Consider the following 13,552-nt stretch of genomic DNA (forward strand, 5'->3'; position numbering starts at 1 on the left):
CAACACTCAATAAGAAAACTACATCTTTAGAGTGTCCTTTATATTTAAAAATAATTTTAAAAAGTAGACTAAAACTCACCAGCAAGGCAAGCCAACATTGTCTCCTCCTCTCTTTTGGTTCTTTGATTACTTGGAGTCTTGTAATCAAACTAAGCTTAGTTTCAGGACCCTTGGGGCAGTATCTCTTAGTTCTCTGTCAGGCTGCGTTGGAAAACAATCAATCTTGTTCTTGCACTGGCTTGGTAGAAGTGCCACTGCTTTGCTCTTTCTGTGAAGCTTCGATGACAAAAGTTTTTATCAGAAGCTGACTGTATTTAGGATTATGAATAAGCAATGACTCTCATTAGTATTGAAGCACAGGAACATGGTCTGACATCCCTTGCCACTTTTAGCTGCTGCAGAGTTGTCTAATGAATTGTCTTGCTCTTTCACTCTCACAGTCTTTGCTGTTATAGCCCAGTTTGAGAATACTATTGATGGCAAAAAATTAATTGCCAAAACCCACTCTTGATTTTGTTAAACAGTTTTGAGTCAATGCTTATATTGTCAAAGCAGAAAATCATTAAACTCTACAGGAGACAAATCCATCACAAGTGGAGAGAATATGCATATCTGCATGCATAGCCATGAACAAGCATAAAAGTATATGGCAGAGGTATGCATCCAGTCTTGTAACTGTACTTATACATAAAACCAGATGTGTATGTATCAGTGATGTGTTTCAGAAACCCAATGTCCTGATGATTTCTTTTATTTTTCCAGTAAAAACAAATGGAGATAATAGAAAGTTTTTCAAATGAGCTTGACTCTGATACATTGCTACTTCATCAACCGTTTTATTCACTTCCTTATCCCACTGGAAATATGCCAAGTACCTTTCAGCTCATCTGCAATCTGTTTGAATAAGTTATTGATAAAGACAGTTCCAAAAAGTGATTAAGATATATGGCTTGATTTGTTGTATTTGAGGAGGTGTGTAGGCTTTCAGAAACAAGTGAAAATTACCCTTTCCCCCCAACTGGTTAAATTAAGTATTTTTTCCCCTCTTAATCTAAAATTTCTTCTGACATAAAATAAGCTTTAATGGCTCTGCAGATTGTGAAGGGTAAAGTGACTTGAAACAGCTAATGTATTCAAAAAAGCTTAAGCAGCATTCTGAATTGTACGTGTGTACTGCAAATAATAAAGGATAGGAAGTTCTCCCAATAAGATGTCAGTCCTCTGAAGTTCTATATCCATTTAATCAGTCATGGAAATTGTCCCAGTGCAAGGAAAGAGGATCTCTTTAATTTTTACTGTGATTTTTTGGCATTGTTGCTCTAACACAAGCTTGGTTTACCTCTTAATCCAGCCTCAGAACTGTCTGTTCTTATCAGCTGGATTAGAAAATAATGAACATCTACATCTTGTGAGTATCAAATACAAGAGCAGTTTAAAGTAAATGCAGTTCTGACAAAATTGGCTCAAGTACCATACATCAAACACTTGTTACCTCTCTTTGCCTTAGTGACTGCACATGACTAAGAAAGAGTGAGTGATAAAATCTGAAGAAAGATGAAACCAATCTGGACCTTTTTAAAGATCATCAATCATTCTGCACAGCCATGATATTATTATTTCCAGTAAGCCTTGTTCTCCCATTTTATGGACATCTTAAGTCTCCCACCCCAGAACCAATGCTACCATGGGAAATCATTTTTATGGGCAGCATCTCAGTGTGGGCCAATCAGATCTAATCACATAACAAGCTACTGAATTATTCAATGTTCTCCCTAATTTTGCATTCTTCCTGCACTTTGCTGTCACTACAGGGTTTTAAAAGTATGGATTTTTACAATATTTATTAAGAAGATAACCATTTGCAGAAATTTTTCTTTCTCTATGTCTTTCAATAATCATCTTTCCCTTAGATGGTTGCAGTGTATACACTACTGTACACAGAATATTTTTTATAAAAGAATAACAATCCACAATGTGGTACTCTGCTTTAAACTCTCCCAGTTTTTAATATACCAAATGTAAGGACAACAATAGCAAAACAATTGTGTTCAAACATAAAATATTCATATTTACGGAGCAAACTATAACCAGCATGTCTCTTAGCTGTTGCTATGAATACAGGGCTCACATTGTATGTGAAAATATTTCAGTTTTAATTGCAAATCTGTGCAGAGATGATTTGGGGTCTGTAATTAGCACATAAATTTCAGGCTTTGCAACTGCTGTGAAAACACACATTATTTATGGAACTATTATCTAAATATAATTCAGTGTTTTTTGCTTTCAATAACTACTGTAAAAGTCTGATTTAATAAAATGTGAAAAATTTTCCATCTCTTGCACTTCTGTTCACATTATGAAGCGTTCATTCCTCTGCATTGCCATTTCCCACTCAATCTGCCGTGGACTTTGCTTTTATCCATACTTGACTCACACCTCAGGGAGATTTCTTCACAGCCATAAAATGCCTTGCACTTAATTTGTTTAAAATGAAAGCCTGGATTATTCAAATAGGTCTGAACTGCACAAACAGAGTAGTTTATGTGGCCTCCATCCTCATGCTTTTCATCATGGCTAGAAGCAGGAATAAACAAGACGTGTAGTCTAATCTTGGTTTAAGCTTCTGTGTGCAGATTTCCAGTTATCCAGAGAGAGTTAATGGAAGGACAAAGTGTTGCCTTGTTATCACCTACTTATTGTAAACTTCAGGCTCAACCACTTCTAGCTCCCATCAGTGTAGGGCACAACCAGTGCAAAATTTTCTTCTTCCTTGCCAGAAATCCCATTCATTTTCAAAACAGGTTACTCATAAAACCTGTTTTACAGCAATTGTTTCAGAAACCTTTCACTGTTCTTGAATTTAAAAGTGTATTTTTAAGTCTCATGGAACTGAACATTTTTCTTGCCAGTTTTGTGCTTGTCTCTAGGTTCAGGACTGGAGCTGCAGATAAAGAGACTGGGCACCACGGTGCCAGGTTTAATAATAAAACAGAGCTTGCAGTAACAACAATGACAAAGTCCATAAGTTACGCCAGAATGTGACACATCTGAATTTTTCTCTCCTCTGTTTTTTTTCCCCCATATCTCTTTGGGTCTATGTGTATATAGTTTTGCTCTCTTTGAAGGAAAATACTTGCCCACTTTCTGTCTGCTTCCAAGCTACAAGATGGCTTTCTGTCTGTGGCTGCTCCAGCACCTCTTTTCAATGGCAACCTCAACAGTCACTGCAGTAATATTCAGAATAATGATCACTAACAGGGCTGCCTTGCTTCTCCTAGGGCTGCCAGCTCTTACAATCTGCATCTGCAGGAGCACCATCCAGACCACTCACAGGGTGGGTTGAAAGCTGTATCTGTGCCAGAAATGTGCAATATTTTTTTGCATGGGGCTACCAGAATTTTCTGGGGGCAATTCCCTCTTGTATGTCTGTCCAGTTGCTGGCACTGGAGACAGGCAGGAGCTCTGGAGGGCATACACCAACATAATTTTATATTTGGACAGTGACATCAATGTAATGGTGTATATGCTCTACAAAGAGAGTTAAAAAGAGTAATTGAAAGATAAAGTGTGAAGCCATTGAAAGCTGTACATTAAAGTTCCAGCATTATTACTACCATTAAAATTTAAAGTGACAGAGGCCCAATTATGAACAGTTATTATATAAAATTACTTTTTTTGGCCTTTGTAAAGCCCTCATTTCTTCTTTGCCACAGGATCTGTCTTCACGGCTTCTGGTGTCAGCAGGATCCTGAGCCTCCTGATGAGGAATGGATGAAAAGGGCAGAAAGGCTTGCAGCCTAATGGGGAATGGCAAAGCAGAATCTGCCAAGTGGTCTAGCCTGCTCTCGTGGTAATATTAGACAAAGCTTCAGTACCTGAAAGAGACTCCACACCTGCCTTTGAAACTGAAAGTAGCATCTGTGGGCTGAGAAGACAGTGAGTACATTTTTAGGAAGATAAAAAAGGATGGGTGAGACAGGAAAACTTTTCTGAAAGACAAGTGAGTTAATAATTGTTGTATTTGTTTTCTTCACAGTTTTGATGCTGGTTCTTTACACAATAAACCTTAGCATTCAGTATACCTCACAAGACTGTCTGCTCAAATAAAAAAAATATTCTTCTGTATCTTTATTTGGCTGGTACTATATGGACTACTTCAGATCAATACATTATACCATCTTTAAAACCTCACAAACAATGTGCTTGCATTGGTATATTGGTATATTTTCATTGCATTGGTATATATTGGTATTTTTGTATAGTACCAAAATATTGGTATATTTTCCTTAATGTCTGGCATGGTGAGATGTCATGAAGGCCTGAGCTTTCTCATGAGAAGGAAGTTGCTGCTTTCTGGGAACAGGGAAAATTTTAACACAGAATGTCTTTGAAAAATATCAGAGTTGTACAGTCTTTCACACAAGGATTTCCAAAATTGAAAGTGGCATTTGGCCTAACGGTAGCAGAACTGTAATCTAAAATTCAGGAAAGTTGACCTGTCCTGATATCAGCCAGACCATCCAATGTGCAACAATACAGTTCAGTTTGATTTTTTTTTCACATTATCAACATAATTCCAGATGCAGAACAATGAATCTAGTTTTCAGATGAGATTAGTGACACCTAAATAATGTGGAAAATCCCTAATAAATGCCAAGATAGAAGGGAAATCAGAGCACTCTTCAAATCTGACAGAATCAATTATTTCTCCTTACTAGTGATATCAGAATATTAGGGTATTTTTCCTAGCTATCTGTCAAGCAGCTGTACATAAGACCGTGACATATCATTCTCACCTTCAGCAATGTTGCTGAAGGAATATGAGATACTTTCCATACACTAATCATCATCAGCCCAAACAGTTTTCAATTTTAATTCTACATTTAATCAAAATGGAAGTAATCAGAAGAAAATATCAGAGAAATTGTTCAGACCGCACTTGAGAACATTCACCAAGAGGGGTGTTAAGTAGAGGAAAAAGGATGTTCTCTTTTAAGGTACTTCTGGGGCAGGGCAGAAAATGACTTCAAGAGCAGAAGGTACAAATACACCTTACCAGCTCACTCTTTCTGATGGTCATAAGTATCTGTGCTACAAAAGAAAGCTACAAAACAGTGCAGGGAGACAAACTAGTGATGAAGTCAAGCTTTTACCTGTCTACTCCCCAGAGCAGAAACTAAAGCTATCAGAGGAAAAGGTTTTTCATTTTCAACTGGTAGGCCAATTGTCAGCAGTTGTTTTCCGCAGTACTGGCAAGCTCAGTATTTGGTGTTTATGCACTACTTTGAATATTTGAAGTGGGACACTGTGCAGCAGCTAGAGGACAGCATCCCTCTGTGCTCAGTACTGTACAAATACTGAATCAACACATCAAGACATCTCTGTGTCTAGGACATTACAACGCAGGAAACTGACCGGAGATATTTCATTGTCCTGTTAAGGCCAAATTAGCAGTGATGCTGAATCCTAGAGGAAAAATTAATCACTTATGTCACTCCAACTGTACCTGTATGTATATTGTTCTGAGCTTGACCTGTATGTATGCATATGTATGTTGTTCTGATCTTGACCTGGCCTGGGCTGGCCTTGCACATGAAGGAAAGAATCACCGTATGTCATCACCAAAGAGGTTGCTCCCAGCACCATCCTTGCAGCTGGCTGGATACTGAGGCTAAGTAACCTTTGGGATTCAGCCCAAAGCTTTCCTGCAAAAACAGGTGGAGGCTGGGCCCAAAAAAGGCTATTTAATGTTGATTTAGCAATAATGGTGAAATCATTCAAGGAGGGACACATGATCTATGCAGATGGACAATGCAGTGCGTAAAGCTGTAATCTGCTGTCAGATTGCGAGAAAAAGAATTATCTTATGCACTGTAGATACTCTTCACCTGCTTTAATTTTTAATAGAAATGTTCCTCTTCAAGTGCTATGAGCAATACAAATTTAATGTGAACTTAGAGGACCATGCAACAAAAGTATAATTGACTCATTATGATCACTCTTTAGATATTTTTTTCCTTTTTCTTAAGTCATAATATTTCATTCTTAATGGAATCAGAAAATGACAGAGAGCTGGAATGTGACATTGCTGTCAACTAGTGTGAATTCAACCTAGTAGCCAATATTGAAATTGGGTTTGAATTGCTGCATAAGTAATTGCAGATCAGAATATTTGAATCAAAGAGCCATGGTAAGACATGAACCACCTGCAGGTCATAGGCAAAAGAAAACAGAAATGGTGTTTACAGAGGTCAAAGGTTTACATTTTTAAGTATCACTGTACTGGGAGAGAGAGGTCCCTTTTTATATTTGTGGCATTTCTCTGTAAAATCTGAGTTTATTTTACATGCAGGTTTGGTATCTTTCCACTAACTAGTCTTACAACTGAAAAGCCAAATTAACATTATTTACATTGAACATTTGAACTGTTGGCCTGATACTGACACTCTTTTTAAGCACAAAGTAGCTTACTTTCATCTTCTCTCTGCTTGTGCTGCTTTACCCCACCAGTAGTAAAGAATGAGGAAAGCTGCAATATCCTGTAGCGACTATAACACATCCTCCCTTTAATTACAGGTTTATGTAGTATGTCAAAGCCCATCATCTGAATGGGTAAGATTGAATTCCATGACTGCTGAATTGGACATGCTTTGAATTGAAATAAAAGTGGTGAGGTGGCTGTGCTTATTAGGGCTCCTAGTAGACGTATTGGTGTCTTATGGAAAGGTACTGTTACTGTCGTCTGTGTTGTTTTCTGGAGGTTAAAACTGTGAAAACAGATGAGAAACAATATTTGCTCTATCAACCAGACTAAAGTTCATAAATCTAATGTAACTGGGAAAAGAAGATCACAATTTAAAAAAATGCGGCCAGTCCCAGTTTTAGGGAGTAGATGAGGGGCGATGAAGTCATCACATCCTCACACAGGAAAATGAACAATGTAATATATTGCATATAAAGCTCCCAAACAGATTATTTTTCTCTTAAAAAGATCTCAGACCCAGAAGCTCTCCCATCTCTTTGAACTCGTAATTTCTCTTTCTGACCAAAATTTGTAGTCAGAAAAGACAGAACAAATTTAATATTTTTTACGTCTTTTTGCAAAGAAGGATGGCTTCACAGCTGTTTCTTGATCCTGATTAAATGCATAGGAAGCGTATAACTTGGTAATTTTGGGTATTAGTCCTTACCTACAACAGTGTGAAACAGAAAAGGAAGGGATCTGCTTAGTCACAGTCTGGATCTGTTGTTCTATTTTCAGTTTTAGTAACAACGTTTTGTTATTCTTGCTAATGACATTAATTTCTTTTCTGTATTTCACTGTATTTCACCTTAAAACAATTATAGTAATTTTCTATTACAGAATAATGGTAGAAATCCTGACTTATGCAAAGTGTTTTGAGATGCTCTTAGGAAAGGAGGTATAGGAAAGCTGTACAAGAAGATAGCTGGCAAGAAACACCAGCTTATGGTACCATCACCACCTGTGATGCCATCATCTCACAGTACACTCTTTTCTCCTTTCAATTAACACATCTTAGCTCATACCTTATCAAAATATTTGCACATATGCAAATGTGAACATGGCCCTAAGAACTTTCATCAAGGGAAAATGTTTCTTTGTGGAGAAAACTTATTAACAGTCAAAGCAGTGATGGAATCAGCACTTGGGGCAACTCCAAAACCACCTACTCAAGCTCACAAGGAAGAGAGTTAGACACAGATCCTGGCGGCATAATTAGTATTTCCTCTGGTTTGGCTCTTGTTATTTCTGTTCACATCTATTGAAAGAAAAGAAAAGTTTTAAAGCTGTGATTGTATTCCCCAGCAAAGGTGAATTCCATTTTGCAGGAGATTTTAATTTCTCTTATATCCACTACCAGGCTGACAAAATCAGATGACAACTACTAATTCCTATTTCCCTCTGTTGACATTACCAGCAGATACAAATTTGGGAAAGCTGCTTACACCATTCAATTCAATTGATATGCTGGTGATGTCCCTGGCCTGAAGAATGTGCCTAACTATGTATGTTTGCTTCTCACTGTCCTTTCAGCTAAGGAAGTGGAGAGGAGACTGGAAAGAAAGGAAATTTTTAATCTCTTCTTCTACCTCCTTCTTTCTGTGCCTGATATTATTTTCTGCCTGATATATAGAAAACTAGGGTGTGTGCCATATTGTGAGTAATAAAAAGGTCTGTATATAGGAGATAAGCAGGTAGACACTAATCATATTTTGAGTTTATGTTTTGTGTATGCTTCTTCTTGGCCTTACTCCTCCCTTCATTCTTTAATTTGTAGAAGCATGCAACTCAAAAAGAGCACAGCCAGGCTCCCAGTGCATATGGTGTAGAAGAGAATGAAGGACTAATCATTAAAACACCTTTCATTTAGTAGTATCTACATTAGGAATACCTTGTTAGGCACACTGACAACGACATTATCAGGAACGAAAGAAACATACACAAATCCACTTCAGTTTGGCCCTAATTTCTTAGCATTAAGTGTGTATTAAAGGCTCAGAAAAGTCCTCACTTAAACTTAATTGAGAAAGGACACAAGACACACTTTTATAAATATAAGCATATGTTGTTGCTGGTGAACTGAATTTGAATTTTGCATATTTGATTTGCACTATAAAAGAGGAAGAGACACATGCTGCTTTCATTGTAGCATTGGTATCATACCCTCCACTTCTCCAGATACAAAAGGTATTTAGGCTGTTTTGTAAACATATAGGTGGGCAGTATTTGTGCTGATATTTTGCTGTATGACTGAATTAAATGCGGGACAGCTCCTAGCTGCTGATGGGGCAGTGCTGCATATATCAGCTCTACCCATGCATGGCTCTCACTGGAGGAAGCAAGAAGCATCAGAGCGTCTCTGAAGAGAAACCTAGGAATGGGAGCATCCTTGCTCAATGTGTTTAGAGATTTTTTCCCGCTTTTATTAAGCTTTTATCACAAACTTAATCATATAGCTTGGTAGTATCAGGCCCTTGTTTTATTGCAATAGTGGAAAACCTAAATTAATAACAATAGTGGAAACCTTAAATTAAATTGTCAGATATAGTGAAAGTAGGATAGAACTGTCCATAGATACCCAGCTGAAGGTAGCACTGAGGACTGCAACCATACACTGCAAGATGGACACACAATGGGGAAAAGGAAAGACAAGTTCTTCATCCCTCACTCTCTCAACTCACCACCCTGTATAACCTCCCACAGCTTGAAGCAAGACAAGAAAGTCAGCATTTCTCACCCTCCAACAGCTTTGACATGACAGGTATGGTATTTTCTTACCCACAGGATTGCCAAGGAAATCCGCCCTAGCGAAAGTGCAAAAGTTTTCAGTATAAGGAGGTGGGGTGCAAAAACTGGCTTCTAGGCAAAGGTTGAAATGACTCAGTCTGAAACAAAATGTAAAGCAATTACTGCCTGGAAAAAAAAAAGATCATACTAACATTTAGAGGCCACAGTGATTGTATCAGTCCCTTTCCAGGCTGACATAAGCAGCCTTGATGTCATCACAAAATAATTTTATTTTTGTTTGTTTGATATTTAGGATATCCTTTATTTGGATGTGGGGGGTAGCAGGATGGATTGCCTTATCTTCAGCTTTTATGCTGAGAAATAATTGCCACCCCAGAAAGGTAATTACATACGCCATTGTTTATATGCATAATAGGCCTGGAAAAGCATGTTCTACAGATAGAAAAAAAAGAAAATCCTGCTTTCACATCAGGGTGGAACACTATGCAAAGTGACAGATTACCACAAATAGCATTCAAACCCTTGCACAGTAGTGGTTGATTTTTCTTCTGGGGAAGAGGGGGAAGGGATGAAGGCTATGGAATAGGATGGGAAGGGGAAAAAAAAAGGAAGACAATTGTGTCCAACAGCCATAGTAAAATTCACAGCGATTTTTTACTGTCTTGATTGCTGCTAAATGAACCTGATCTTTAAGTTGTTTTTAAAAGTCACTGCCTCAAAGGGACATTTTCTGTTGCCATCTTGTGCAAATACCACTTCTTCTAAAGTGGCCTTAATTTGAATTGCTTTGAAAGCAGACCAGATAATCTGCTAGAATATGTTGTGGCATGATGCATCTCCCCTTTGTGCCCTTAGTATCACATAGAAAGAGAATTTAACCCAGAAAAGGACAACTAGTCTCTTTTCCCTCCTCCCATCGTAATATAATGAAAGAATAAAACAAACAGTGTGCTGTGATGCCAAACCCATTTCAGATTTTTTTTTTAACGCAAAATATATATTTCTTCAAAATATAGAAAGTTTCAGGGCTGAACAAAGAAAAGAAATGCATATGTATTTCAATATTGAACCAAGCATTGTTAGATGCTGAAGCAATTCATAGCAAGGCTATTCTCTGTGGCAGTGTCCAGCAAATTGCATGAGCTGCTTGTTAGGCTTGACAAGAGTGTTTTACCTAACAAAGGCCTCAACAGCTCAGAGCAGCAGAGGAATGTCAAAATGAGCACATTTCACACACAGATGTGTGACCATTATAGTCTATAAGAAGATGCATGGGGTAGAGGGAAGAGACTGGATGCTGGGAAGGCTAACAGTTAGCAGTCAGGACATGGCCCTACTGACCACATTTAATCAACCTTTCTGTAAACAATTCAACATTTTCATTGTTCTCTAAAAACTAATAAAGAGAAACAAGCACTTTTCATTCATCTTGAAGTAATTTTCTGTCAGGTTTGAGCCCCTTGTGGCTTACAGCTTGTGCATTGCTAGCTGTGTGATACAACAACTATTTCAATTTATTTTACAAACTCTGGCCATTCACATGTCAGTTAGTGCTCACCAAGCCAGCATCTGAAATTGTGCAGTTAACGAGTTTTACAACATTTCTATCAAGAGAAACTGTTTAGCATAACTGACTCTTAAGGAGTTATTATACCTCTAAAAATCCATTTTAAGGGGCATTATTTAAATAAAATAGAAAAACGGTTCACTGCCTTTTAAAGGGGCTACAAAAAAAGTCCATCAGATCCAGTGCAGTAATCCTCAGCTTAAAGCACTCTTGAGAGCACTTCTGGGAATTATCAGCATAATGAAATGTTTTGTGAAATGTCCAGATAGATTCCTCTACTCAACAATTTTACTACACTATATTTATTTTTCCCTTTAGTTTTTAAAGAAGTGAATACTTTTTTGAGGTGATGATTCTACATTGTTAGATTAACTGAATGCATTTTTGTTGAGGCTGTAGTATACTGAGGGATTCAATCTGTCTACAATCTGTATACATTTGCACAGCAAAAAAAGAGTCAAGCCCTTTATGTTATTATCAGCTCCAAAAGGGTTAAATCACAATGAGGTTTATGCAGATTTGCATTTCTCTTGTAGCACATTTTTCTTATACTTAACAACTTTCTTATCCAGTGGTACGTACAAAATACTATATTGAAAATAAGTCTTAAATTGATCAAAAGAGCTCATAAAAGTAAAATTTGTTCTGAGATACTGTGAAAAGGAGAAATTTTATGAATTTTAACTTAATTAATAGATACATTTTAACTGTAGCAACTAATGAACCAGAACTACTAATACCTGGAGTTCACAATGGTAGAAACACTGTAGCATTTACATGAACAATCTTATCTTAAACCACCTAATGGAGTGAACTCCATGTTTATGATGCAAATTAGTCACCATTCCTGCCTAAAATGAGCAGTGGTAAGAGAAAATTTATATTACGGTACCATGAGAGCTACAGTAGGCACAGTATGCAGGTGCACACAGATAGAGGCAACACATATGCAAGATTTTACCTGGTGTTATTTCTTCAGTAGGACAACAAAAATGGTAAAAGGTTTTGAGGGGAAGCTGTATGAGGAGCAGCTGAGGTCGCTGTGTCTGTTCAGCCCGGAGAAGAGGAGACTGAGGGGAGACCTAATCTTGGTCTACAACTGTGTCAGGGAAAGAGGAGCAGCAGGCACTGATCTCTTCTCTATGATGACCTGGGGCAGGACCCAGGAAATAGCCTGAAGTTGCGTCAGAGGAGGTTTAAGTTGGATATTAGAAAAAAGTCCTTCACCCAGAAGGTGACTGGGGACTGGAACAGGGTCCTCAGGGAAGCGTTCACATCACTACGCCTGACAGAGTTCAAGAGGCCTCATAAAGTTCAAGAAGGACAATCCTCTTGGGCACATGGTGTGACACGTGGGGAATGGTCTTGTGCAGGGCCAGAAGTTGGACTTGATGAGGCTGATGGTCCCTTGCAACTCAATATATTCTGTGATTCTGGGATCAGTTTTATCTAGTTCCACTAAAACCTCAGTATTATGCGTCAGCCAAAAAAAATTTGACTCTTCAGAATTTTTATACTCATTCTAAGACAGAGACTAACACCATCAAACCCTGCGATCTTTTAACAGACACCCAGTAACTTTCATGCACAAGACACCTAGACAATAATTTGTGGTCTTGGTGCCCTCTCAGAGAAAAGGTATAACCATTCCTGAGGGTATAAGCTTTTCATAATCACTGTAGGCAGTACTACAGTAGTAGTGCCAAAGAAGCTGTCTCAGAATCTACCGAGACAGAAATGCATGTAGTATGACTTCCAGACTGGAAAACCTATGATTGACCAACTATACTAAGTGAGATAATAGACACTTTCCTAGCAGCTGAGCTACAGCTCAGTTTTGTAAGATGTCAGATATTTGGGCACTGTCTGTACATATTAAGTTTTAAGCAGTCACTGGCAGAGCTGGCTAAACCAATGGGCTTTTTTATGACTGAAATCTTTATTGTAGTGGTTTTATGCTCCTTAGCAGTCTGCTTAATGCCTTGGTATATCAAAACACATAAAGCAGGAGAAAAAGAGAGGGTTTTAAAAATATGCTCAAATTTATGTTAGAATCAGTGGAAAACTTAACTACATTTAACTACATTTAAACTTAACTACATTTAAAAAATGTAAAATTAGTATGAATGGTTGTACTACTGAAAGGTTCAGAGAGATGAAAGCCATCAGCTTCCCAGGTACTAAAAATTTTGGATGATGAAACTTTAAAAGAACCCACTGTACAAAAAAAAAAAAAATGTATTCAGGTCTAGAGAGAAAACCAAGGAGCAACAGACCAGAAGTGAATTTCGTAAGACTGATCACACAGGCAAAACAACGGAAGAAACAAAAAAATGAGCTGAACTTAATTCTAGTGACACTTTACGATTGTACACATTCACACTTAGTTGTTAGCTTTCTGCATGGTCAACCAGTAGATGCTGCAGCAGGAGCACTAAAGGTCTGCTGGAAAGAGGTAGAAACAGGCCATTAGGATACTCTTCACAGTCCTCCCATATTTATAGGATATGACTTCTCTTTACAAACTCCACTTCCTTCTGCTTCTTGGCCTGAAGAGAGCTTTTATAGGAAATTCAGAGCTATATTATCAATCAAAGGCAACAGCAGGAGGCCTGAAATGAAAAAAAGAATGTGTGAGACCTCTTCTGCTGTGTGCTGAGGAGATGTGTAAGAGGCAAATTCTTAAGTGGATAGGAGGTGGCTTAACTGCAGTC

At 37.9% G+C, this 13,552-nt stretch overlaps 1 protein-coding gene across 41 annotated transcripts in view; it reads left to right on the plus strand.

Moving 5' to 3' along the window:
- LOC121468114 (uncharacterized) overlaps positions 1–13,552 on the plus strand; it is a 299,333-nt gene that overhangs the window by 61,643 nt on the left and 224,138 nt on the right. For 17 of the 41 annotated variants that reach the window (XR_012052905.1, XR_012052907.1, XR_012052908.1 and 14 more), the window contains 2 exons: positions 3,279–3,334; positions 3,714–4,131. The exons of 4 other annotated variants lie outside the window; for them this stretch is intronic. Coding sequence is in view for 2 of the 37 variants with exons in the window: in XM_072922139.1 (XP_072778240.1) it covers positions 3,279–3,334; positions 3,714–3,752 (95 nt within the window). In the remaining 35 variants the exon portion in view is untranslated. Of the gene's footprint in view, positions 1–3,278; positions 3,335–3,713; positions 4,132–9,563; positions 11,182–13,552 lie in introns of those variants that run through there. 20 more of the 41 variants (XR_012052911.1, XR_012052910.1, XR_012052912.1 and 17 more) reach the window with 5 other exon arrangements.

Source organism: Taeniopygia guttata, chromosome Z, assembly GCF_048771995.1.
Source record: "Taeniopygia guttata chromosome Z, bTaeGut7.mat, whole genome shotgun sequence".
Taxonomy (NCBI): Eukaryota; Metazoa; Chordata; class Aves; order Passeriformes; family Estrildidae; genus Taeniopygia; species Taeniopygia guttata.